The following is a 27,511-nucleotide window of genomic DNA, read 5'->3' as shown; positions in this document are numbered from 1 at the left end:
TATCTATAGAGGCCCATATTAACCTTGTGTATATATGAATATAGCATTGGTATGATCAAGTTTGGAAAATCTCAAAATTACTGACCCATAAAGACAGTATTGCCCGGGTCGCGGTTTATACGCCAAAGACCTTTTGTTATTCTTCAAGTTTTCTTTGCGTCACAGAACCCAATCAAAAGAAGACAATACAGGTCTTTTATTTAAAACTATCGCGCCCTGGTAACGGAATTTTAGGCAAAACTACATAAAACGAAAATAGATTTGGGTTTTTTCTTCATCAATTATACTCCTGCCCTGGTCACATTCGAGGTGTGATATTTTCATGTGTTTGAATATACACTTAGAGACATAGCTTGTAACTTTTTGAGAACAGCTAGGTTATTCCTATGGATAAAGGATACAATATATCCAGGAATGGGGTGTTACTATGCTGAGTCTTTGGTGTTATGAAAAAGGTAAGTTACTTTCAACATTATGTGTGAAATAAAATAAGGAACTGGTAAACCTTTTCGCAACTGTATTTTCTATGATTTGACTTATGTCAAATACATTAAGTTGCCACTTTCATTTTATTTATTCCCTTATACAAATCGGGCTATAATCGCATTCGTAATCGTCAATATGGTATGACTCGAATGTCAAATTTGGAATTTAAGAACTTACAAAAGCCACTGATGTGCAGTAGGAAAGATCTAAACCGAGCCACTCTCTGTCTTTGACTTGAAATAAAACTAAATAAGTGATAAATAAATACGCAAATACAAGGGTGGTAGGCAGGCAAGTACTGGCAAGCAAACAGCAAGGATAGCCAAAATTGCTACCATGTTATAAAAATCACTTTGCAAGGCTAACTTATGAACTAAAACACATCACAATAAGAAAGTCGTCACTAATCTGGGTTCATCATTCATGTAATCATAATCACGAAAGGTTTGGTTTTATTATTTAGTTTTAGCGTTTGGGTGTAGGGTTTGGGTTTAGAGTTAGTGTTAGGGTTAGTGTTAGGGATATAAAAATGTTGTGATGCTTACATGAATTGAAGGTAACACCCTAATTTGTGTAGGCCCCTAATCAAATGTAATGAATGTTAAGAGATCTAAATCGGAATGATCTAGAAATGTAACGATTGACTAAAACTTGGGTTGCAGCGTAATTTACCGTGTAAAAGAATACGTTTGAACAAGTGTCAATCAATAAACACACTGATCGCCGTTTACTCCCGGCGTTTACTTTAGGTGCACCATGCACCAAGGCCAATATGTTTGTTCATTAATTTCTCGATCATTCCGATTTGTGTGGTATCACACTACAGCTAAGTAAATTCTCCACACGTTCATATCAACGTTATGGGTTATAATTATTTGTGATCAAAGTAATGACCAGACAAAGCAGTGGTTTCTTTTTATTATGTTTTTATAATTATCTGCTTTTGGTCTCCTATATTGGCAGGGCCGTAGCTAGAGGAGGGGGGTATGGGGGTGCGACCCCTCCCCTTCTTCATTTTGTCGGCAAAAAGTGATATTTGTTGGGAAAATCATAGGATTGTTGACAAATTAGCAGAGTCATATAAAAATTAAATTTGTGCTGTTTTTACCAACTTGGGCTGTTATGTGTTGCTGTTGTATATACAATATTGTTAATGTGAAAGAAGTTACTAATAAAAAACAAATTCGGGAAAAATTTTGTGGAAAATATTTTATCCTCACACCCCCTAACCACCCCACCCCAACTTTTTAGATTCTTGAGAGTCGTCCTGGCTTTAAAAAAAAAATTGGGTCAACAATTCGCAAAAATAATTCTGTCGGCAAAATATGCTGTACACACCCCAATCAGGTTGCTCTAGCGACGCACAGGACCAGGGTAAAACTTGCACATAATTACAGAAGCTATGCGAGTTAACATAGAAAAAGCTGGAACATGTAACCATGTTCAGCACTTGAGAGATTCTGGCACTGTTTGTGACAATAACTTTTGAAAACTGATCCCCATGTATATACGAGTGTTTAAAGACGCCATTTTGTTTAGCTATGTGCATTCTAGCTAACAAATATTTTCTTGTATACGTCGCTTTAAGTTTATACTTTGCCCTTTGCATTACCCACCGAACCGTGAATTAAGCTATTGTCTGTGATATTTCTATTGTCAATGGAGGGGAATACCCTAAATGTTTCTGAAAGATATTTAGCAATGTGTGAGTATACCAAAATTAAAGTAAATTATATGAATATTAGTGTTGCTGCCACGGTTTACGATTTGGATTATTTATATATTTCTGTTCTGTAAAAGACATGAAATATTATGTGTACCAACCAAAAAGTAGTAAAAGTAGTAGTGCATAGGCTAATTAAAGGGACATTTTATGTATTTAATGGCAACGGATTTGATATGCAATACGAATGATTTGACCGGAAATAAGGGACGTTATAGGGTATCAAATGTGCCGTTTATAATACAGTTCCTATAATTCTTTTATATTCTTGTATTCGAGTTTTATTGAAATAACTACTAGTATTTTCATGTGATATGTAACCCTTAACATCACTTTTGTAGGTGTGTGTTTGATTACCATGACTATTTTACAACATGCTCTTTTACACAAATTTTACTCGCAGGTTAATAAGGAATATCTTGGAAGTGACCCCGATGGGTAGCATTAAAAGGAAATATGACCATGATGACAGTGAGCGAAAAGCTATAAAACTTGAAGCTGTGGAGTTGTGAACTAAAACAGTAATCTGTACCTCTAGAGCCTTGTGAGACCGAATACTGTCAATTCCTTTCGCTATGTTGATAAGTTCCCTTCCAGCAATGGAGATTTGACGTTAGACTATATATCATGCACGTAAGGAAAACTGAAACCAGATAAATTACTAATAGCCAATTCTAAAGTCTAGAGAGACCCTAATCGCAACAATGGGAAACCGCTTGACCAAAACCAAAACTAAAACCAGATACATAAAAGGGTGGAATGTGGAACGTAAAGAGACGGAGACCAAAACACAAAGTAATGTCGTCGGTACAACATTTGATATGAAGCAGGTTACGACAACAATGGGAAACTGCTTGACCAAGACCAAAGCCAAAACAAAGAACAAAAAAGGGTCCTTTGAGAAAAATGAAGTAAGAGAGATGCAAGATGAAGAACAACGTAACGTCGTCGGTACAACATCTGATATAAACCAGATTAAACCTGCGGGAATCGTGGAACCTGAAGGGAGAAAGATGCAATCCAAAGACGACGGTGAATTCGTCGGCAACCCATTTGGTATAAACCAAATTGAAGCTGTGGACATCGTGGAACGTGAAGGAAGAGAGATGCAAGCTGGAGACGAAACTACCATCATCGTCGGCAAACCATCTGATATGAACCAGATTGAAGGTAGGCCCTACTGCCATTCAGAGTATTAATGTTAAGACCAACCAAGGAGATATCATTGATTCCGTCTCTGGGTAATGGAGCAATACATATGCCTACAATAACATCTTAAATAATGTGACCCCCTCCCAGGTCCTCTCTCCAAAATCCACTTATACTTAGAGCTAAAACCACCTTCCTCTCAACACTACCCGAACCCCATTGCCCCTGGACCACTATGTGTTAACAGTAACTCAGATAATCTGGGGCTATTTCAACGTCCAGCACGTTTGTGCAGTGAGATCCCGGGTGTGAGATTAAAAATGCGTACAATGAGAATTCAAAATCCGTGCTAATAATATTTCTATGCCATTCAACAAACTCAATAGGGGTGCTTAGTATAGCGCCGCCTTCCGTATGGTCACTTTCAAGTACATTGTAATAAGCCTCACGTCTTTGAATAACCATCTATAGCTTGTCATCTAATTTGTACCAGATAATTTCAAACATGCACTAGACTTGAGAAAGGGTTGGTTGGGATGAGATTCCACTATTGTGAAATGTGAAGTCTTCATCTGAGAATAATGCTTTATTTTACATTATTTGTTGATATAAGGTTGAAATAATGCACAAAAACACCGTTTTCTCTTTGAAAATGGGAACACATTTGTTCAAGAAAAAACAGGAGGAGTGAGGCCAAATATACTTTTCTTCACCCTAATCATAACAGTATCATTAATAGTAGGCATACTTGATAATCAAATTAATCTTGGTGGTTTCATTTTATTAGAACTTTAATCATAGCAAAATTTATTTGATTTTGTAATAATTAGAAAGGGTGTATTGGGGTTAATACATGTATTCAATAATGATAACAATCATGTATGTAGAATGACGGGACCTTAGTATTTACATGTAGCTTAAAACTACAGATTATGTTAAAAGGGGAAGAAAGAAGACAAATAACGCTCATGCTGCATATCAATTTATTTATAAATTCAGTGATCAATGGTATTTTATTTTTAGTTTTACAAAACATAAGCCTACTGGATTTAAAAATTCAAATCATAATATGTGTCATATCGATAGGCTTATCTTTATTATAAATGACAAAGACCGTTTGAAGTTAAAATATTATGCATTTTACATTACGATTGGGTTTTGGAAAGAACCTTCTGTTAAATTATGCCTATTCATCTGACTACTCAATTTCAAATCTCTAAATCCCTTTCTTCTTGTCTATTGATATTTTCAATAGTGTTTATCTTTCCCTAATAGATTATGATACTAAAGCAGGGTATACACGAGGCACATTACTTAGTGGGTGAGTTATGACCATGACGCTGAGCAATTGATCAAAATACAGGAAGCAACAATGGGGCCTTGCAATTCCTGCGGTCATAGGTTTGGGGATATACTCAAAACATAAGTAGTGGTAAATGATTTTCGAAATCATATCAAAATGGTTCATGTGTTGTCCTGAAAGCAAAAGATTGCCATCCTCTCCTGTACATCTATACAATTTTTCATAAAGAAAAGGCTAAGGAAAACTAAGATCAAAAGGGCTAAACACCAACAACAACATAGGCCTACAAGTGTATTGTAATGTAGCATGCCCACACATTATCATGTTGTGAATGGTGAATCAAGCTGGTCCCTACACATTCCCAAATGAATGCAGTGACCAGCCGGTGTTCACTCATGATGGACGTACTGATCATTATGTACAGTCATGGACAAAAGTTTGGAATATTTTTTTATTTTTTTGCATAACCTTGTTTTTAAGTGCAGATTTCTTACCATCAATGACCCGTAAGACATGCAAAATGGATCACGGGTGTCTGCCAAGGTCTTAGGTACCATTCCATATCACACAATACCTAGTGTAGGACAAAGGCTTCTTATGCCTGACCAATGAACCATCGGGCATCGTTTTTGCAGTTATTTTAGCGCTATGATTCATAAGGTTACATTGGCTTTTGCATTACGGTGTGAAGAAACCAGCTATATTTTGTTGCATATGTCTGTTGTATACGATTTTCTGATCATAGGGTACGAGTTACGTAACGACTTACGTAATCGCGGCTACAAACAGAAGGATATAGGTGTCGCTTTAGGAATTACATAAGATGCAGTCTCTAACATTTTGAATAGACGTCGGGAGACCGGAACTACTACACATAGACCAAGGTCAGGTCGGCCCCGAAAGACAACCGCCAGGGAAGACCGATCTCTCCTGAGACTTTGCCACAATGGCCGCACGGAGTCTGCAACTCGGCAACGAACATAATGGCTGAGGTCCATAAAAGCTCCTGTTACCAGGAAACTTGTGAACAATAGACTGGTTAGTGCAGGTTTTCGCGCAAAACGACCAATAAGAAAGCCGATACTTCTGCAAAGACATCTGCATGCGCGCTTGCTTTGGTCACAGAGACATAGATATTTGACAGTAGGCCACTGACGTAATGTGATCTTCAGTGAAGAGGCCCGGTTCCTCCTTTACAGACAAGATGACCGATTCAAGGTCCGAAGACAGGTTGGTCAAGCCCTGCTTGCGGATTGTATCCTTCCTAGAGTCCAGGGAGATGGTGGTGGAATCACAGTATGGGGAACATTTCACAGTAGGTCGAAATCACAACTCTACATGCTAGAAGGACACGTGAACCAGAACCAATACCTGTATGTTCTTGATACAGTTATGCTTCCGTTTGCAAGAAGAGACTTCGGGAACAATTTCGTGATCCAAGATGACAACACCACGGCGCACAGAACCCTACGCGTGAGGGAATTCCTTAAAAATGAGAATGTAGAACATCTGGACTGCTCGGCTTTGAGCCCGGATATGAGTCCAATAGAGAACTTATGGGCAGAAGTATCCCGCAGGATAGGTTACATGGACAACCAACCTATCACCCTGCAGGAACATAGACCCGCCCTCATTGCTTGCTGGCGAGATATTCCACAAGGGACCTTGGCAACCCTGGACGAGGGAATGTCACGTTGCCTAAATGACCTTGAGCTGATAAGGGGTGGACACACCAAATATTGAGATGTGTTTTCTCAAGCAAGAGACTTACCTGAACAATCACAGTGAGAGTTTAAGTTTTTGTTTAAACAATAAAGTTTTCTAGTGTCTTTAATTTCATTTTATGATACAAAGAGACCGCCAAAACGTGTTGCGATTGTGTGATCCTTCCATTGTAATGCGCTTCCTCAGGTAATTCTTTTTTTAATTAACAAACTGTGTGATGTAAACATCAAATGACATTCATAACTTTCAATTAAATTCAACTGAGCACTACTTCAGAACAATAGATCTGTTCCTAATATGATTGAAAACTGCATTTGATACAAAAATAAAAATATTCCAAACTTTTGTCCATGACTGTATGATGCAAACTCATAGGTGTTGTGCTTTTGGCAATTTGGGAAGAGGTGGGTTCAAAATGACCCCATAGGATTATACGGGGGTCAAAATGTCAAATTGCTCAAATACCCCCTTCAAATATATCAAATTATTTACATAAATAAATAAATAAATAAATAAATAAATAAATAAATAAATAAATAAATAAATAAATAAATAAATAAATAAATAAATAAATAAATAAATTGAACAAATTGTTGCGTAGCATTAAAATCATAAATATAAACATTGCTGGCAGGCGGATTCGAACCAACGATATTGACATTACCAGTCTGATGCTCTACCACCGAGCTTTGACAGCATCTAGTGATGAGGGTCGAGTTTTTAGCTTATACAGTGTTTGTCTGTGATAATGCCGCCTCGTGAAATAAATAAATATAAAATCTCAATTTTTAATTTAAATTTATTTGATAATTTTCTTACCTATATTTTCTTTAGAGCAGGGACAAATATTTCCTCTTTTATCCAATTTGACCGCTAAATAAGAATCTACTTCTTTTATTACTGTTTAATTCCGCGATTTGTTCCATTAAGGGGGTACTACACCCATGTGGTAAATTTGTGACTATTTTTGCATTTTTCTCAAAAAATAATTACACACTGGTAACAAAAGTTATGTATATTATTGGGGCAAGGAATCCAATTACTACACTGAAATTTCAGTGACTCAAGACAAGCGGTTCAGTATATATGATAGGAAACGAGGTACATCCTAGCGGTACCTTATTTCTGATCATAAATAACAAACCCCTTGTCTTGGGTCAATGAAATTCCAGTGTAGTAATTGGATTCCTTGCCCCTATAATATACATAAGTTTTGTTACCACTGTGTTATTAGTTTTGAGAAAAATGCAAAATAGACACAAATTTATCGAGGGGTGTAGTACCCCCTTAAGCAATATCAAAGATTAATGTCACACATCTCACAACAGATATTTAGTTGGCTTAGTGGTCTTGCACAGTGCTTTTTAACCGGGAAGTACCGAGATCGATTCCCACCTCTGCCTGCAATTTTTTTCAAGACTGGGAAATAATAACCTGACATTCGCCGCTATAGCCAATGCTGCCCCATAGACGTCAGTACAAAACGTAACAATAGAGACTTTGCGGAATGAAGTTTGAAAATTTACATTAACTGGAACGGCAACTTCAGAAATATCGATTGCTCAAATTGACTCCAACGCGAACGTATGGTTGGTTACTGCAACAACAGCGTCTTGCCGCTTAAACTCGGGACATGTGTACAAATGTGCGTTCAAAAGGAGGGCATGTGTAAGAGCTTGTAACCGACTACATCCAAATGTCTCTCTTTTGTTTATAGTCAAGTGGTTATTAGTCCCACTTCAAGACAAAAGACTTTAAGAGCTTCGTTTGAGTAAACATGAATGAACTCGCGATACCATTCAACATGGATTATGTCGGGACCCAGCGTTAATCTCCTTATCATATTATTTTGAAACTAGCTATACGTTTCAATTAATATTCTTACGATAATTATAGGCCTATATATATAATATTATTTAATAAAGGCTCGTCAGCTTTGTCAATTTCATATTCAAATTTACTTCGCAAAGCCTAATGAAATACATATTTTTTATTTCTTTCCCCTTCTTCTGAATCTCTCTCCCCCTTCCCTCCTGTTTCCCTTTCCCTACCTTCTCCTTATTTTCCCCTCCTTCTCCCCTCTATCTGTACTCGCTCTCTCAAACTTGACCCTCCTATAATTCCCGACTCGCACTCCTGTTTCCCCCTCCCCAGTGATTTTGTCAGGGTTTTTCTGTTAGGAGGGCCAGCATCCAAAAGGGGAGGATCAAAAAGGAAGACAAGATGTCCCACGGGGGAGCCCCTCCCTGGCTACCAGTAAAGCACCTCCCTGTCCAATTCCAATACCCCCCCCCCTCTCCTCCTCCCTACCCCCTCTCTTACCAGGCACAACCTATGACATGTTATATATAAAAATGTTATGCACCTGCTTTACTCTTCCAGAAGTATCGAATACTGTTGGCTCAAGTAAAACCAGACCATTTTACGGGAACTTAATCCCCTTGGCGTTGAAGTCAAGCTAAAAACTTGGTTCCGCAAACTGATTTGGTGTACGCAATGAGCACACACAAAAGTATATATCAAGTGTGACGTTTGGAACAAAAATGATTTTGATCTAATTCAATCATTAATTTTCAACAACATGTAGCATGTTTTTTACCCAAACCAAATTAGATTTCCAATAATTGGTCTATTAACTGGATAATACATAAGTGGTAATTATGTAGTCTATGAGGAAATAGGCACACTATTGTTCTAAATTATGACGTATTTCATCATAATTTACGGCACACTATAGATTCTCGCGTTAACTTTAACTTCAAGCGGCTTTAATGGCATAGTGGTTTGGAATACATAATCCTCTATAATCCTCTAGACGTTAAAGTTTGTGGTTTCTAACTTCATTTCGCAAAGTCTCTAATAACTGTCAAATTGGAACGATTTTATTCCACACAAATTTTGACCCCGGGATTTTGACCCACTTCCCAATCAGGACGACGGCAACTTCGTGACCTCTTTTGTTCGACAGAAAATTTATACGGGTTGGTGAACACGGGTTACGTAACACAATGTTGAAATTTTAGCCGACAAACGCTTATTATCAAAATAGCTCCAGAAATGGAAGACCCGGGTCGTATATTGCTCCATTTATGTACCTTGACCACAGATAAGATAGCAAACATTTGTGTAAAGCAACAAATAACATGTAAAAGTTGAATTAAATGGAAAATAAAGAAGCTTGAACATGTCCAAAGTAGCTCGGAAAATGAAAAAATTTCATGTCACGAACACAAAAATGTTCATATCATCAAGCAAGAAAAAGCGCCTAAATCAAAAATGGGTGTCATGTTATATAATAACTAAAGTTAGCTTGCCTGGAAATTTCGGTTGGGGTATATTCCTAATCGTATATTGAACATGTTGAAATGTTTATCTTTGTGCGTGACTACTGCCACGCGATATATTGTACGGCCGATGTTTTTCCTGCAAAGAAACTTTCATTGTCAATTGTCTATTGTTGGTTATTTACCTTGAAAATAATACTCCCAACGTTCAAACAATTTTAAAGTCAGCATAAAGGATATTATTTGGACGGTGTTAATTCATTCTAGAAACAGAATACACGAGTGAGCCACTGAGTGGGAATAACATTGCTATTATTACCGAATCTATCAAATCACTGGTATGGCTTAGTGGTAAATAGTTGGTAGTTCGATCTTGGTTCGAACCCCGCTGGCACATCGCTTTAATTTTTGATTTTATTTTATCTCATTTTTTTGAATCCGAAGTTTTCATATTTTTATTAAAGCCATAATATACGATTTCGGGCAAATTTGAAGTTTTGTTATTCCAAAAATTATATTATATATTTATAATATTAGTAAATAACTGTCAGGAAGGTTTTCTGTTACATTAATTTTGAAGCAGAATTAGCGAGATAAAATGAAAGAAAACAATTTGTTATGGTCACCAAAATGACCCAGGCCAAAATCACCTGCTTCGGGTTCACGCAACACCAAACACACAAACACACTGTTTATTACATAGACCAACTTATGATTATTTATTAATTAGTGCAGTATGGCTATCAATCAATCCTTATACAATATTACAACAATTACTTTCTTTATGCTATGGTTACTTAGCTAAGCCTGGAGATCTTGGTTGGCTGACTTTCTGATGAGATTCCGTTGATGGTCTCAGTTCTTGATCCAAGATCCGGCAACGTCCGCGATCCTGTCTATCCAAGGTAAACCCCTGGTTTACCACAATCTCAGTCCAAAGTCCTGATGACTATACTTTCTCTACTCTGCTAGTGTTCTCCAAATGGTCTTCTATGTTGACCATATAAGCTCCTCTCTCGGAGATCTCTTGAGCAAGCTTTCTGCTCCACTTCACAGACAGATAACACACTATGTAAGTCCAGCAAAATATCACAGTTCTTTGAGTCGGCAAACAATAAAGCACTATTGGCTTTCACTACCGCCTTTGGCGTATTAAATTCTCTAACACACACACAAGGACCGCGAACCGAAGCTTGAAGACTTCAATGGTAACTTTGTACCAACCTCCAGGCTTTTATCTAATTTTTACCTATTCTAGAATAATCCGCATAAATTACAGCATTTAATCATCCCATATATGGCACATTACATAAATCCTTAAAATAGTGCATGAAATCACCACAAGCCAATCAGACTCATTACTCTGTACACAGTTCTAAAAATAGCACATTACCTCAACACAAACCAATCAGACACTGTACCCTGATTTTTGGCACCGTGGTAATCAAGTAATCATGACCATTAGAGTATGATCTAAATGTTGCTAGAACTTTCTCCACATTACTAGATATATGAATTTCTTGATCACTTTAATCATTAGCATTTTCCATATGAGTTCCAGAACATTCCATGAACAAACCAATAAGGATAAATATCAAAACAAGTGAAAAATAATATCTGATGGCAAAATGCATAACTTTTAATTATATAAATATTATAAATTATTTTAGGGGCACATAACAACTTAATATCTTGTCCGCTTAACTGTGGTGTTCTATGGGGATTTAATGTCTTAAAGGGACCATTGAAAGAAAAACATATTTGATATCAAAATAAAGCTAATAACATATAGAATCCATTTCGAAAATGAAAAACGCAATTTTCCTTCAAATCAGCAAATAAAGACAAAGCGACCAATATTGCGTCGTTCCGCCCAATTCTCGCTATTCACAATAAGGGCGCCGCCAGCGGTTTGCGATGTAATCGTGATGTATCATGGGAAAATCGTGATGTATCATGGGAAAAGGTCGACATCAAGTCCGCGCAATACGAATATTACCATGCTATTACATAGGAACATGTGACAATATTTTTTAGTTTGTCAATATAACGGTATTACACGCAAATCGATAGAGAAAAATTAATTGTGCACATTTCAAATCACATTATTAAGTATTATTGAGTATCGATTCGCGTGTAACACCTTTATTTTTACAAACTAAAAAAAATATAGTCACGTGTTCCTATGTAATACCATGGTAATATTCGTATTGCGCGGACTTGGATGTCGACCTTTTCCCATGATACATCACGATTACATCGCAAACCGCTGGCGGCGCCCTTATTGCAAATAGCGAGAATTCATATGTTCAGAGACACGTGGCAACCCCTGTGACGTCAAAGTGGTTATCCTTTCCGCTGCATGGCAACACTGCGTAGGTCAAACTTGGTCCTAAACCAACGCATGAATGTGTTTACAGCAATGAAGTTTTCTGTGCCTTTTAGGCCTAACAAGTATATTAAAAAGGATTATTATAATATAAATTAAAAAGCTACAATGACTGTTAAAAGATGCCGACAATGAGACGGACACTAGACTGGTAGGCCTACTATGATAGGCCTATATATAAAGTCTAGCTACAAAATTGGCCAACAACTGGGAAACACAAGTATTAGGCCTACATATTAAAAAAAAAAAAAAGTCAAAGCTGTGCTAGCTGCTCGGCTTTTGCAAGAGAGTATCATTTGTTTTGAGGCATTCTGATATTTCCTCTGAAATATCTGGTGAGGATAGGAAAGCGAAGGCCATTTAACGTATGTATTGCGGCAAATCTCGGCGATATTCCCTTCGTCATACTAGGCCTACTCATAATTAGTTTTATGGATTTATACATGTCATGTAGGGCCTACATAAAGTCATTGGAATCATATCTTGTTCATGTTGACCGGGGGGGGTTGAATTTATGAATAAGTAAAATAAGAAGCTGCATGCTTGATGATGATACAAAATAATAACAACTGTTCGTCCCCGCCCGCTTCCTTTTGAAGGGCATTGCCATTGAGGGAGTCTGAAATGTTCTTGTAATTTTCTTTATTTAAGGTAAAACTTTTTTTTTTAAATGTTTCAAAAGTTAATAATATTGTCAATTGATTAGATTAACTTCTGTCCAATTAACAATAACCATTACAGGCTTTGTTTTAATCATCCTCTCAGAGCACCATCAAATAACAAGAGCCTCGATCCTATCATCCTCCTAGTACAAGTTACACAACTAATAATGTCCGGGAATAATACATAAATGATCGATTTGCATTGTAAAAAAAGTAATAAATGATAAATAAAAAGGCCCTCCACTACCTCTTGTTGATAACATGTGGACAATCAACTGGTATTTTGTTTTTACTTGACCTTAAAATATATAAGTAGTAATTGTATTACCATGATCATTGCATCTGATATTTGATCGCTCAAATTGTCAAATTGTCCCGGCAAAGATGGCAGCACAACACAGAACGCGTAACCACAATGACGTAATCGGGAAAGCGCCCAATTTTCTATTTTTGATAAATGACGCGCGATCAGCGTCGGAAGGGGGTAAATCGAGTTCGTTGTTTTCATTGTATTTTTATTTCTAAAATAGTTAGTTCTTTCATTGTTTTAGATATTGATTCTATGTTTTATGGGCTTTATTTTGATACCAAATAATATTTTCTTTCAATGGTCCCTTTAATAAGACATCAAAGTTAGTTGCTCTATCTAGACAACGAACTTGGCTGATTCCCATTAGGCAGTGTTAGGTGTATTCCGAAGTGTAAGTTGATAGGGGAGGGGTCTAGTCCAATTAAAAAATCGTGAAAATCTGTGTTGACGTTCCTTTATTTGATTATATTCTTAATTTGATATGCTTTATTTCATATTAAAAGCTAGTGAACTTGAATGCAATTAAAAAAAATATATTAAAAAAGATATCTAATCGAAGGTAGGATTAGAATTAAAAATGAAATATTTAGCAAAAAGAAATAAATCATGAAAAAAGTGGGCCTTCAAGCTGACATTCATTAGGCCTATATTATTAAAGACAAAAGGGAGAGGGGAAAAAAGAAGAAAAACGAACTGAAAAATTCCAAATAATCGATAAGGATAACATGCCGATAAAATCCCGAAGCCGCCCTTAAACAATTTTATTTTGTTTTGGAACTTTATTTACCAAAGAATCTCTTCTTTATAATTAATTTTTGTTATTTTCTTGCAGAACCGACAATAGAATCAAGAAACAACGAAATAGCAAGTGACAATGAAGTAGTTCCCAGGGAAACGAACTGGTATATGCGTAGTAGCAACACTGATAATGGCAATAATACAGATCAGACATGTGCTACAGCGGCGCCAGCCATCAATGTTACAGGGACGCTTAATATTTACAGCGGTGATCACCAACAAATCATACAAGGAGACCAATTTAATCAGACGAGCCAATTACCCGGTAATTATGATTATTTGTTTACAAGATTTATTAGGCTGAAACTGTGTAAAGGAAAATTGAAAATAATTTGATATGCTTAAACGTGTACCTGCAAAATATTTACATAGTTAACAGTGTATTTTTTACATTATATAGTTAGGTATTCCTTTACCCAATTTCTAGATAATAATTTATATTATATATTTATAACATAACAGTATTATTTTCAGGTAGACTATCTTTGCAATTGAGAATGCTCAATCCTATTACAGGAGAGCGTAAACAAATTTCAAAGTATAGACTCCTGGAAAGGGAACCGTTAAGTCCCACGCAGCGCGATGCGATGCTGCGATGCTGCGATGCTTTTAGAACATCGCAGCATCGCGCGATGAAATTAAAATGTACATATTAATTTCATCGGGCGATGCTGCGGTGTTTTACAAACATGTGGGGTCTGCATCTCCTTTTATAGTCATTCTGCCGACCTTGATTTTCCAGCAGCCAATCACACGCGTGCACGGCTGCGATATCGCATCGCGATGCTATAAAGTTGAACAAAATCTTCATCTCCATCGCGGACCGAAATTTCCACCGCGCGATTGAAATTTTCACCTCCGAGCTCGATAAAAACCTGGCTCAGATTTCAGTTTTTATAGCATCGCAGGCATCGCATCGCGCTGCGATGTGGAGTAAGAACCTGACTTTACTCTGAGTTTTACGGCAATTATTGGAGGTCAGATTGCATTTGGCTGGTCAGTTCAGTTATAGATCAGGAATCGAGTTTCTCTAAACCACTTGATGAGTTTACCTTATGACTCACACAAGAGTGTTGGCTAGCTATTTTTGGGGTGGTGATGATTTATGGCTGCATTGTGTGGAACTAATTGGTGGGCCCAGTCCTAATTATGACTATAAATACCTAGTACTGGACAACAATAAACCAAACAGTGTTCTTTTGAAATTCCCTACGCCTTTGGCCTCGATGTCGGCGCTACACGCCTCTTCTGGACTTGGCGCTGCGCTCCTCGCTTTTTAGCACTACGGGCCCCTGTTCGCTCGATGTTTGGACATCGCGATCCGAAGACCTCGCTACGCGCCTCTTCTCGACTCGGCGCTAAGCGCCTCTAGTCGCGCTAACGCGTTTGTTGTTTGGACATCCAGTTCTGCACATATTACTGCATGAAGATACTTTCCCCTATTACATGATACCGGATTATAAAGGGTACATCATCATTTTACAAAAGGAAGAGCCTCGAAAGAAAAAGAAGTTTACTTTAAGCTAAATATCAATAACACAATTGAATATATGAATACAAAAGCCACCTGAGTCCATACTTTGGCCAAATTGAGTTAAGCATGGGAAATTGTTGCTATACATAGGCCTGTCATATGTATGAAAGAACAACTCAAATTCATTCTCTGTGTCTATTAAGCATGTGAAAAATAGCATGTATGAAAGAATCACCCAATTCCATGATTTGAGTCTTGTAACACATTGATTGAAATCCATTATGTATAAAAGTCCACTTGTAACACATTCATTGCTAGAGAGTGACTTTTGAACAAAAAATGGGTTTAATAAAGGAAAGTGTGTGGTTTATATTACATGGCAGAATGCTTATCAACATTATACATACCTGTGTGCTTTATTTTGTATTATCTTACTAGTGGTAATCTCATTCTAACATTGTTGTCTTTGTATATGATTAAAAACCACCTAAGTCCAAAATTTAAAATGAACCCCACGAAGTCCCTGAAATGCTAATCGTCATACCTAATACAGGTTAATCCACTCATTTGCACGTAAAACTTACCATATTGACCAGGTAAATCCAACTGAAGGAATTAAAATGATACACAGGTTTTTCTCTCAAAATCACTTCCTATGGACTTAGGTGGCTTTTGTATTCATGTATTCAATTCCTATCCTATAATGGTTTGTTTGTAATTGTTACATGTTATATATTCTTTAGGGCATGAGAGAACGGACACCAAATTGGAACCGCCAGCCATAACCACTAAAGGTACGGTACGAATCTCGTTTATGTAAAAAGAAGTCTTGGTTTTTGAGTGCATGTAATGGTGTATCATGAAAAGTATTTTCCTTCCTTGCAGAATATTGTCACTTGATGCCCCCATGTAGCCTATATAACATGACTTAAGTAATGTTAGGCAATGCAGAAAAATAATATTTTGAGTAAATTTTTTCTTGAAATGAAAATTTAATATTGCATATAAACGTATACAAATTTTTCATTGTTTTATATCAAATTATTAGCCAATGTGATTAAGACTACGTGTATAACTGTTTATCTTTCACCTAATATTAATTTCCACCCGTAATATTTGATTTAACCAATTTGATCTTAAATGAATTCTGGACGTCCAAGAAGATTGTTCTGTCCTAGTTCAATGTTCATTCATTTATTATCAATAAAGAGTGTAACATTTTGTTTCTACCTTTAAGGAGGCGATAAATACCTACAAGTCATAAAAGAGAGACTGGCAACACTGTACAGAGAAAGGTACTGTCATCTTCCAACGATGGTAGATGAGACGAGGGATACAGATGAAATGTTTATGAAGCCTGAATTGGCGTTAAAGACACCATGTGACAGTCAAAAAACTGTGAGTTTAACTTGTGATGATTTGCTGTCGTTGAAGACTGATAATCAAGAGACCATTAAGAACCATGTGGTTTTGGTTGGTAGTCCTGGTAGTGGGAAGTCAACAATTGTACACAATGAACTAGCTTATAAGTGGGGAAAGGGGGTTAAAAATTCTCAAATAAACCTCTTATTTGTAATAGATATGTGTAAAGTTGAACACGGATCTGATGTATTTGCGGTCATAGAAGATCAATTGCTCAGAGGTGAGGAAAGAGAAAAGTTTGAAAAGTTGATGAAAGACAATGCTCAATCAACTGCCTTTCTCCTTGACGGCTTTGATGAGGTATCTCAAAATTCGGTTGGGAGGGGAAAGGGGAAGAGTCTATCTGCTCTCCTAGATGGTACATGGTTATCAGGTTGCCGTGTAATAGTGACTACCAGACAAGAAAAGTTTAAAGACTTCAACAGGCGATACCCAGGCTATATTGAGGTAGATTTGCTAGGATTTTCAGATGCAACGACTTTGGATTTTATAGAAAAGGAAGTCAGGAAATTAAGATCAAGGGCAAGTGCAGCGAATTGCAAAAGAGCAGTAGCAAATCTTTCCCCTGCGTTATCATGGTTGTCAAAAAATCCCCTTACTCTTTCAATGCTATGTGTCCTATGGAAGGACGACGGTCAGTTACCTACGGGAATCACATCCTTGTACAGAAACGTAGTCGAGTTCATGATGGAAAGATCTTATTCATCAGATACAGATTATATGGAAGCTATCCCTAACATTGAGCATGTGTTGCAGTGTGTTGGGAAATTCGCATTGCAAAATCTTTCTGGTCAGAAGGTCATGGCAGGAGAAGTCCCAGCAGAATATTTGCAAGTATCCCGACGTATAGGAATCTGTACAACTCACAAAGAGCGAGAAAGATTTAGACAAAAAGAATTCTTGGCTTTTCCCTTGCACAGAAGCTTCCAAGAGTTCTGTGCTGCTACGTACTTGGCCGACATAGCCAATACTAATCACGATCAGTTCATATCAGCAATAACACCGGTTGTTGATAATAAGAACTTACTTCAGTTTTGTTGTGGACTTAGCTTGACGGCTGCTTCAACTATACTTCAACATATAGTAAGTACAACGACCGTCAATGTAGAAAATAAGGATGTATGTATATTTGGTGTAGGTCCACGTGTTGCCAATCCGTGGAAACTTCCTCTCCTTCTTTTGTTTGAGGCAGAGTCACAAATGTCAGAAGACTCTGTAAAGACTAGCAGTCCAGAGCTGCATGCATATCTCAGTCCCTTAGTCGAGAATATACGGATGAATCATGCAAATTGGCCTGCTGACAATGAAATGTGTCACCTCATTCAGTACTTCATCTCAAAAAAAGGATGACACATCTTGGTTATCACATGTCAAGTTTGCCGTAATTGTTTTGTGTACAAAAATCGACATTGGTCCTTCACTTGCACTAGAACAAACAAAGCTCACAACGTCCTTGTCAAATCTTAGCAGATTAAAATTGACCTCATCTATCCCTCAATCACGAGTTTCTTGCACACATATTCTTCGTGATCTGAGGCTAGCAAAATATGTAGAGATTGACAGCAACATGCAACAATACCAACGTATTGAGGTAATCTTTTCAGGTTTTGATGTATCTGAACTTGATTTAATTACATTCCTTTCCAACCAGGTAGTACCATTTTCTATCAAACTTGACACAATTACATTAGTTGAAGAAACAGAAAACACATCTCACGTCACTATCAACTCACTCAATGAATTAATTGTCTGTGATAGTAAATGCAAAGGTCTTTCCCTTGGAACGGTTCTGAGTAGAATGCTTTCAAGAGTACAGACACCTGTCAAACTTTCATTGAAATGGACGCCTGTACCAGAAATATACACACACGTGCAGGTAGCTAGATGTACAGCACCTACACTAGCACCTAGAGACTATGATCCACCTGTATCTGTACAGCATACACAAGAAAACATTTCCTTTAAGAAACGTCGTCATTCACTTGGAACACGTTTGAGTAAACAAATTTCAGGAGCACCGACACAAATTAGACGATATATGAGTTTGGCATCAAACAAACTCCATTTGAAACCCACAAGGAGACGTGTATCAGCTATGATTTGGTCGGAATCTATATTTGAGAAGCATAGAGAAAGTGAACCACGATCTCAGCCAGTGAAGGTTGAGAGGGAAGTAGGTCGAGTGGACTTAACAAATCAGAACAAACAGCGTCTTGAAGTCCGTCGGCAAAGCCTAACCTTAGATTGTTTCTTTTCAATCCCCTTACCAGAAAACATACTGACATCTCTCCTGTTATCGGGATGTGCCTTGACCCTAAAAACATTGACAAAAATTCTCGAAAGTCAACATGTCCTCTCAGAGATAACACTTCAAAGTATATATCTCTCTGGGAACGTAACTGAGAAGTGCGGCAAAGAAAATGTTAAAAGTTGCATTCTCAAAAATGTGTTTTTTTCTCACAACTTGGCAATTTTCTTTCAACTATTTCCTGAAGTAACTGACTATCATCTGTTTGATATTGATGTACGAGATGAGACTGTTGAAGGAATTGTGGCATTGACGTCACTTCAGAATGTTACGATTTCTCAATGCACACTTGGTAGTAACGTGAATGTACTTATGAGTGGACCCACACCAAAACTACAGCATCTTGACCTGCGTTGTAATAGTATTGGCTCAGATGGGGCATCAGCACTAGCTGAGGCATTACAGCACACTCCAGCATTGCAGCATATTGACCTGTGTGATAATAGCATCGGTTCAGATGGGGCATCAGCACTGGCTCAGTCATTCCAACACACTCCAGCACTCCAACATCTTAACCTTGCTAGTAATGACATTGGTCCAGATGGGGCATCAGCACTAGCTAAGTCATTCCAACACACTCCAGCACTGCAGCATCTTGACCTGGCTAGTAATGGCATTGGTCCAGATGGGGCATCAGCACTAGCTAAGTCATTCCAACACACTCCAGCACTGCAGCATATTGACCTGGCTAGTAATGGCATTGGTCCAAATCGGGCATCAGCACAAGCTCAGTCATTCCAACACACTCCAGCACTGCAGCATCTTGACCTGGCTGGTAATAGCATTGATTCAGATGGGGCATCAGCACTAGCTAAGTCATTCCAACACACTCCAGCACTGCAGCACCTCAACCTGCGCTTGAATAGCATTGATTCAGATGGGGCATCAGCATTAGCTCGATCATTCCAACAATTGTCAGAATTAAAGAGTCTCTCTCTGGCGCACAATTGGTCTATTGGTCCTCAAGGTGTTGAGGATTTGTTCAGGAATCTCATTCACCTGCCACAGCTTGAGGAGCTGGGCCTAAGTTACATTGCGTTGTCTGAGAAAGAATGCTCACCATTACTAATGGACTGCTGCAGACAAATTGGTTGGAGATTTGGTACGTTTTGTTGTGGTGCAACATTATCGTCTGATGAAATCCAATCAGTGTGTGACATAGTCAGGAGTTATCACAATAAATAGCTCATTACTACAGGGATAATAGAAGTAAAGAATGATGAAGTGAGGCAAAAATTAATACAAGTTTGTTTCCTTTATATGGCCTAAAAACCAAAATGCGAAATGTTTGGTTATTTTTTAATATTACCAATATTTTTTGTTGTCAAGATGCATCCAAAACTATGCCTCAAATTACACGTTTTCCTACCCAGTCTTTCTTCTGAGTGCACGAAAAAAATGTATTACAGCTACTTCATTTTTTCAGCCAAAAATGGTATATATATTACAACGCGTAGTAGCACCCTGCATCATAATCAGGGCAATCGGTGTAAGATTCCCAAGGCTTTATATCTGCAGAAAATTTTATTTTAAAAGGGAGGGTCATTGTTATAAACGAAATAAAAAAGGGGGTCATTGGGTATAAAATTTTGAATAAAAACAGGTCGTCGAGTAGAAAATTTTGAAAAAAAAAATGGAGCAAGCTTCTATTGTTTGTTCCAAATGTTCTAAATTTGCAACACAAATTTCCTGAAATTAGAAAATTAAAAAATGTCTGCATTATTTTATGGAATTTTATTAAGGGATTTAGAATGAGCGTTTATGGCGTTTCGACAGTATTTTTTGTGGGACATGACAGCACCTCAGACGTATCAAATTGCATTCTGAATACGAAGCATGTCTTGCTGATATCAAATAATTTTCATTTTTTGAAATTCACGATATAATACAAATTTTATGACAAATTATTCAAATTTGGTATTTTTCAAATTTTGATATATAACAGTCCTCGAAATAAATTTTATAAATCTAATGATATATTCTTAAAGTGTATGGAGCTGGGTGTATGTAGCTGGGAGGAAAAGCCGACGATCAATTGAAAATGTTGACCTTTTATATTGAAGATATGGATTTTTTCCCCAAAAAGACCTAATTTTTTTTGGTGTTTTGGGAAAAAATCCATATCTTCAATACGAAAGGTCAAAATTTTCAATTGATCGTCGGCTTTTCATCCCACCTACTTACACTTTAAGTATAAATCGTCAGATTTATAAAGTTTACTTCGAGTACTGTTAAATATCAAAAATATCAATTTTTAATCATTTGCCATAAAATGTGTATTACATTGAGAATTTCAAAAATCAAAATTATTTGATATCAGAAGGACATTCTTCGTATTCAGAATGCAATTCGATATGTCTGATGTGCTCTCATGTCCCACTAATAAATACTGTCCAAACGTTCATACCCCACCCCTTAATAAATTCTAGAAAAAAACTGTCATTGGGTAGCCAAACCTAAAAAAAGGGGGTCATCAGGTATGACTTTTTGAAAAAAAATGGGCTCAATCGATCCAATTTAAAATCAAACTTGGTCACAAGTATCACTGTTCAAGATGTAACATATGATATGTGTTTTTCCCGCCCAGCGACAAAGATTGGACGTAAAGCATCCAATTTTTATCATTATTATGTTTTGGATCCAATATTTTCACACACTTGGGTTTAATCAAAACATAATTATGGTCAAAATCAGCCTCAGCATGAAGGCGCAGTGGACCTGTTGCCAGAAAGAAATAGTTGGATTTCAGGAGCTAGCCATGTTACGGCTAGGTATGTAAAAAGATTGGGTTAATAATGGATAGGAACAAATCCTACCCCTCGTCGTCGGTGTGGTCCAAAAATATTCAGAGGAATAAATATCTGAAAGTGAAGTGCATCATCAGTATCCTCAGGCAGGTCAGCTAGCCACATCTTTTACTTGTTCTCATTTCTTCATATCAACTCCAGTTAAGCTCAGTTAGATAGGGCTAAGTGATTCCAGCTGCATGGTAGGGTTAGAGGCGCCGAATCCTGTCCGCTTACTACAGACTAGTGTGTTCATCTGGGGATCAGTGGCGTAACCAGTGGGGTGGCTGGGGGCAAGCTGCCCCCCGGACACAAAAAAACTGGGAAGAAGAGCAAAAAATTGGGAAGGAGAAAAGGGGAAGGAGAGAAAAAGAGGGAAGAAAAAAGGGAAGGAGAAGAGAAAAAGGGGAAAAAGAGGGAAGAAGAGAAAGGGAAAGAAGAAAAGAAAAGAGGGGAAAAGGGGAAGGAGAAGAGAAAAGGGAAGGAGAAGAGAAAAGGAAAGAAAGAGGGAATTTGAAATTTGTACTCTGAAACACTGATTTTTAGCTTATAATATGCCAAAAACCAGGAGCTTCAGGGGCTCCGCCCCTTGCCTGCCGGGGCTTTCCCCTGGACCCCACCAGGGCCCCTAAGGCGGGCCCCTGGACCCCACCCGTTTAACGCTTCGCGGCAAGCCGCTCGCGACTTTTGGTCAACAATTGGGAAATTGTTCAATCTTGCCCCCCCGGAAGGTCAGGTCTGGTTACGCTCCTGCTGGGGATACATATACACAGATCACCTTTTGACGGTGATGGCGTATCCCCATATGGGCAAAGCGTCTTGCTTTGTCAAGCTGACATTGTATGGGTGCTAACTGGTGTTTGATTTCTTCTTTTGGCTGGCTGGCCTGTACCCGATACATTTTCTGAGAAGCAGATTATTTATTTAACAGCAGATGCTAGAAGCATGGTTTAAGAATTAGTAGCTCACCAGCGGGAGATGGTGTTTCTCCCTGTCGGCCCCCTACCTCGAGGGAGTCTTTATTATAAGAGAGCCGAAACTCCCCAAGACAGGTGGCAATCAACTGACGATCCCGCTGGTGAAAGCACAAGACAATTTCCATCTGGTCTTTGTGTATATTTAACTAACTACATGAAACCCCAACTAGGCCTATGATGGATCTTGTAGTGAAAGCCTATAAAGGATTGCGTCTTGATCATCTTACATACACGAAACCCTAAATATGATGGGTATTGTAGTGAGAGCCCATGATAAAATGGATTGCGAGTGACCATCTTACATACACGAAACCCCAAATATGATGGGTCTTATAGAGCGAGTCTTGACCATTTTACATACAAACCTCAAAGCAAGGTTCCAATTACCCCTCCCCCTGAGCAAGTTTGAAACATGTGTCCTATTCCTATAAACTATCTGTTAAATTCAGACTGGGATATGTAACCCTGGTAACCTGAACATCTAGGAAGCAGAAGACTCTCGGAACACTGGCTTTGTTTCCAAATCAATAATGTGATATATATATATTTTGTTCGATTGTTTAGGTTGGTCCAACAGGGACATACGATTGGGTCCATGGAAAACACATGGTATAGATTTTGTAATATAGTCGTAAGAAAACTGTACTGTAAGCTTGTATCTGATTGTAAATAGTGTTCTTGTTTTAAATAAAAATGATAATGATTTAAAATGCTAATTTTATTTCTTTAAATTCTTGACAGTTAAGATCAAATATATGTTTGATTTTTCCTTAGGCCAAAAAAAAAAAAAAAAAAAAAAAAAGAAAGATTTGTCTCTTAAACATTTTGCAAAAAGCTGTGCAATACGAGTTTTTCTTATACTGTCTGTTCAATTAGCTTAGATTCTTGAATTTTAAGATATTTGAAAAATAAAAATTGTGGTCAAAGTCATCAACGGAAAAGTGTTAGCACAGCCTTAGACCTAACGTGATTTGTACTTTTCAAATTCTAAAGTTCAATTTAAAACCCTATTTCTTTTCAATTTTTGAAAAGAAATGGGGTTTTAAATTGAACTTTGTAATTTGAAAAGCATAAATCACGTTAGGTCTAAGGCTGTGCTAACACTTTTCTTTGATGACTTTGGCCACAATTTTTTATTTTTTCAAATATCTTAAAAATTCAAGAATCTAAGCTAATTGAACAGACAGTAGTTAAATCAACTATGTGCTACGCGAGATTTTGTGTGTGGATGTGGTGTGTGTGTGGGGGGGATGCTCCAGTGCGACCATTGTTGTGGGGTACTGTGTAAGTTGCAGCAATAGCTTGTAGGGGTATAAGGGGCTGTGCAATAATTATGAGCCCTGGGGGGAGGGTAAAATTGGGGGGTGCAAGAAATTTTGGCGAGCCGAAGGGGGGGCAAGCAATTTTGGCAAGCCAAGAGGGGGGCAAGTGATTTTTGGCACACATTCTTGGTGCGCCTTTTAAATAAAACGCTCTAAAAAGGCTTAGGAAAACAGAAACGCTTAAATATGCAAATTGTCCTGCTCGCTGCGCTCGCAACATGTATATAGACCATTTAAGGTTTGCAAATTGGGATTTTTAGCGGGCCGAGAAGGGGGGGGGGGGCAAGTGAAACGCGCAGAAATGCCAATTATGATTTTTAGAGGTACCTTATAGGGGGGTAATGTGGGCCTGTGTAAAAAACGTTCCCCACAAACTACTATTGGTGGTACTTTTTTTGTACCCCACAAGAATGGTGTGGTTCGAAATATACCCCAGAAAGAACCACTGGCATATTTTATACACAGATAATACTGGACCCCACAATAATCCTGGTGTAAGTAGGGAGGGGTATGTGGGTGGGTAGGGGTGTGTGTGTTTTGGCCTACTTTTTAAACGGTTTTAACTCCTTCACGGCCATCAAGTTTTATCATTTAAATTGTTCATGTTCATCCCTGGGGGGGGGGCACTTTGGAGGTGATGCGTATGTAGGGCTGTAAAGACCCCCTTTTAAAGCGTCGCTGTCACCCAAAGACCCCATATTATTTTACGAACACATGCTCTGTCACCCGAAGACCCCTATTTTCCCATTTGATCTGTCACCCAAAGACCCTTATTTTTCAATTTGAACAGCAGCTTTCATTTATCACTGATTTTGTTACTTATTTTGTTACTCAATTAGAATTCGATGTTCGAGGTTTCTGTAGCGCTGTTGCGGTTCTCACCCAAAGGTTCTATTTAAAAACAGGTCGTGTTCTCACCCAGTGACCCCATATTTTTCACATTTTGCTCTCACCGAATGTCCCTTCCGGTGAGAAAGGGGCATTTCCATTTCATATTGAAATATCCATTTCATATTGAAGTGCCTCCCCCACCCCCGGGTGTCCCTTCTGTCTCTCATGTGACCAGATATATACCCGTGAAAGTAGGCGCGGACCCGCGCGGATCCTAATACATTTTCAGTCTTTTTTATATATTGCTCCGGGATATTGCTAATACAATTTGTTGCGTTTCTGAGACATGTTGGATTATTCCTGATACATTTTGGTGTATTTTTGAGATAGTGTGGGTGTATTCCTGATACATTAATATCTTTTAGACCTTTGGTTGCATTGCGGAGACATTTGGGTGCATTTCTAATAGAATTTTGTTGTAATCGCCGCATATTGATGAATCCCAATTAATTATAGTAAACATGTACTTTTGTTTTATAATGATCATAGCTGGCAAAGTTATTGACTTTTTGCGTCATTGTTGTCACTGTCACTGACCGCGCTGAGAATTGTTTAGGCACATTTACTGATTAATGGGTGGGGTATGAACGTTTGGACAGTATTTATTGTGGGACATTAGAGCACATCAGACCTATCGAATTGCATTCTGAATACGAAGAATGTCCTTCTGATATCAAATAATTTTGATTTTTTAAATTCGCAATGTAATACACATTTTATGGCAAATCATTAAAAATTGATATTTTTGATATTTAACAGTACTCGAAGTAAACTTTATAAATCTGATGATGTATACTTAAAGTGTATGTAGGTGGGATGCAAAGCCGACGATCAATTGAAAAATTTGACCTTTCGTATTGAAGATATGGATTTTTTTCCCAAAACACCAACAAAAAATTAAGGCTTTTTGGAAAAAAAATCCATATCTTCAATATGAAAGATCAAAATTTTCAATTGATCGTCGGCTTTTCCTCCCATCTACATACACTTTAAGAATATATCATTAGATTTATAAAATGTACTTCCAGGACTGTTATATATCAAAAATTTGAAAAATATCAATTTTTTATAATTTGTCATAAAATTTGTATTATATCGTGATTTTCAAAAATGAAAATTATTTGATATCAGAAAGACATGCTTCGTATTCAGAATGCAATTCGATACGTCTGAGGTGCTCTCATGTCCCCTAAAAATACTGTCGAAACGCTCAAAACGCTCATTCCAGATCCCTTAAGTTGGCCGATATATATATTTATTTCAACCTCCTGAGATTCATTATGGTGATAAAAAATGGTAATCAAGCAACATGAATCATTTTCAAGATGTTTTTGTTGTATTCTAATCTTTATGGAACCTTACAATTCAAAATGTCTCATCGTTTTCTATATAAGAATGTGTCGAAAAAAAAAATTAACACTGCTAGCAATGCCAATAGATTAAAAATAATCTCCCTTCCTCACCAATTTCCTAAACCCTTCCGGATGACAACCAAATAATTATATGTGGCCTCATATGTTTACATCATAATGGTATTGTCAGTATGGGCAATTTTGTTAGTTTGTTAAAATGGTTGCTCCACGTGGAGGTACACTTCGGTCCTGATGTGACAAGACTCTAGCTAAATGCCCATGCCTTTTGTACAAAGCCTAAAATACCATAGCCTATATTGAAAGATGAGAAAGAAACAAGAAAGCGAACAAGAAAAAAGGGTCCAATTAAACAAGTCAAGTGAATAATTTTACTTTTGGGTCAAGAGAGAGGAAATTCAGTTATTCATATGTATATTGTAATCTCAAGATAAAATCTTTTGAAATAAAACATATATATTGTATCAAATGTAATGTCTTTCAGAAGAATTCAATATTGTGATATGATCAAACTCCTTGTATTGTAACCTGTACATGTACTGATATAAGATGCCTTCCAAGTATCTGGCAAAGATATTTACAAAGTTGTGTTTTATACTATAACCTTAGGACAACTTCGTTTGAGATAAAACATGTGCATGTACTGACATAAAATGTATGTCTTCAGAATATCTTCCAAAGATATCTACAAAGTGATTTATATTGTAGTCTTAAGACCAACCCTTTTGAGATAAAACATATGCATGTACACAATGTAAGATGTCTTCGTACTATTTTCCAATGATATTTACAAGGTGTTTTGCATTGCAGCCTTAAGACAAACTCTTTGGAAATAAAACATATACTCGTACATGTACTAGTATATGTACTGATGTAAGATGACTTCGTAATATCTTTCAATGATTTCTACAAAGTGCTTTGTATTGCAGAATTAAGACAAACTCTTTTGAGATAAAACATATGCATGTACACAATGTAAGATGTCTTCGTACTATTTTCCAATGATATTTACGAGGTGTTTTGCATTGCAGCCTTAAGACAAACTCTTTGGAAATAAAACATATACATGTACTAGTATATGTACTGATGTAAGATGACTTCGTAATATCTTTCAATGATTTCTACAAAGTGC

General features: G+C 37.4%; 1 protein-coding gene across 1 annotated transcript; it reads left to right on the top strand.

The window, feature by feature from the left end:
• Positions 1-319: 319 nt before the first annotated feature.
• On the top strand, positions 320-18,075 carry LOC140141390 (uncharacterized). Its single transcript, XM_072163245.1, has 5 exons — positions 320-455; positions 2,613-3,379; positions 13,864-14,094; positions 16,047-16,097; positions 16,541-18,075. Exons 2-5 carry the CDS (start codon positions 2,914-2,916, stop codon positions 18,073-18,075), a joined length of 2,283 nt encoding a protein of 760 aa, XP_072019346.1. The 5' UTR covers positions 320-455; positions 2,613-2,913.
• The last annotated feature ends 9,436 nt before the right edge of the window (positions 18,076-27,511 follow it).

Source organism: Amphiura filiformis, chromosome 19, assembly GCF_039555335.1.
Source record: "Amphiura filiformis chromosome 19, Afil_fr2py, whole genome shotgun sequence".
NCBI classification, from domain to species: domain Eukaryota; kingdom Metazoa; phylum Echinodermata; class Ophiuroidea; order Amphilepidida; family Amphiuridae; genus Amphiura; species Amphiura filiformis.
This window is presented reverse-complemented; position numbering and strand designations above follow the sequence as displayed.

Bases quoted from the DNA above. Each gene is read 5' to 3' on its own strand.
- LOC140141390 (XM_072163245.1), top strand. From the start codon at position 2,914: ATGGGAAACCGCTTGACCAAAACCAAAACTAAAACCAGATACATAAAA. The intron at 3,380-13,863 runs GTAGGCCCTACT...ATTTTCTTGCAG, and splicing joins TGATATGAACCAGATTGAAG to AACCGACAATAGAATCAAGA. The intron at 14,095-16,046 runs GTAATTATGATT...TATATTCTTTAG, and splicing joins TCAGACGAGCCAATTACCCG to GGCATGAGAGAACGGACACC.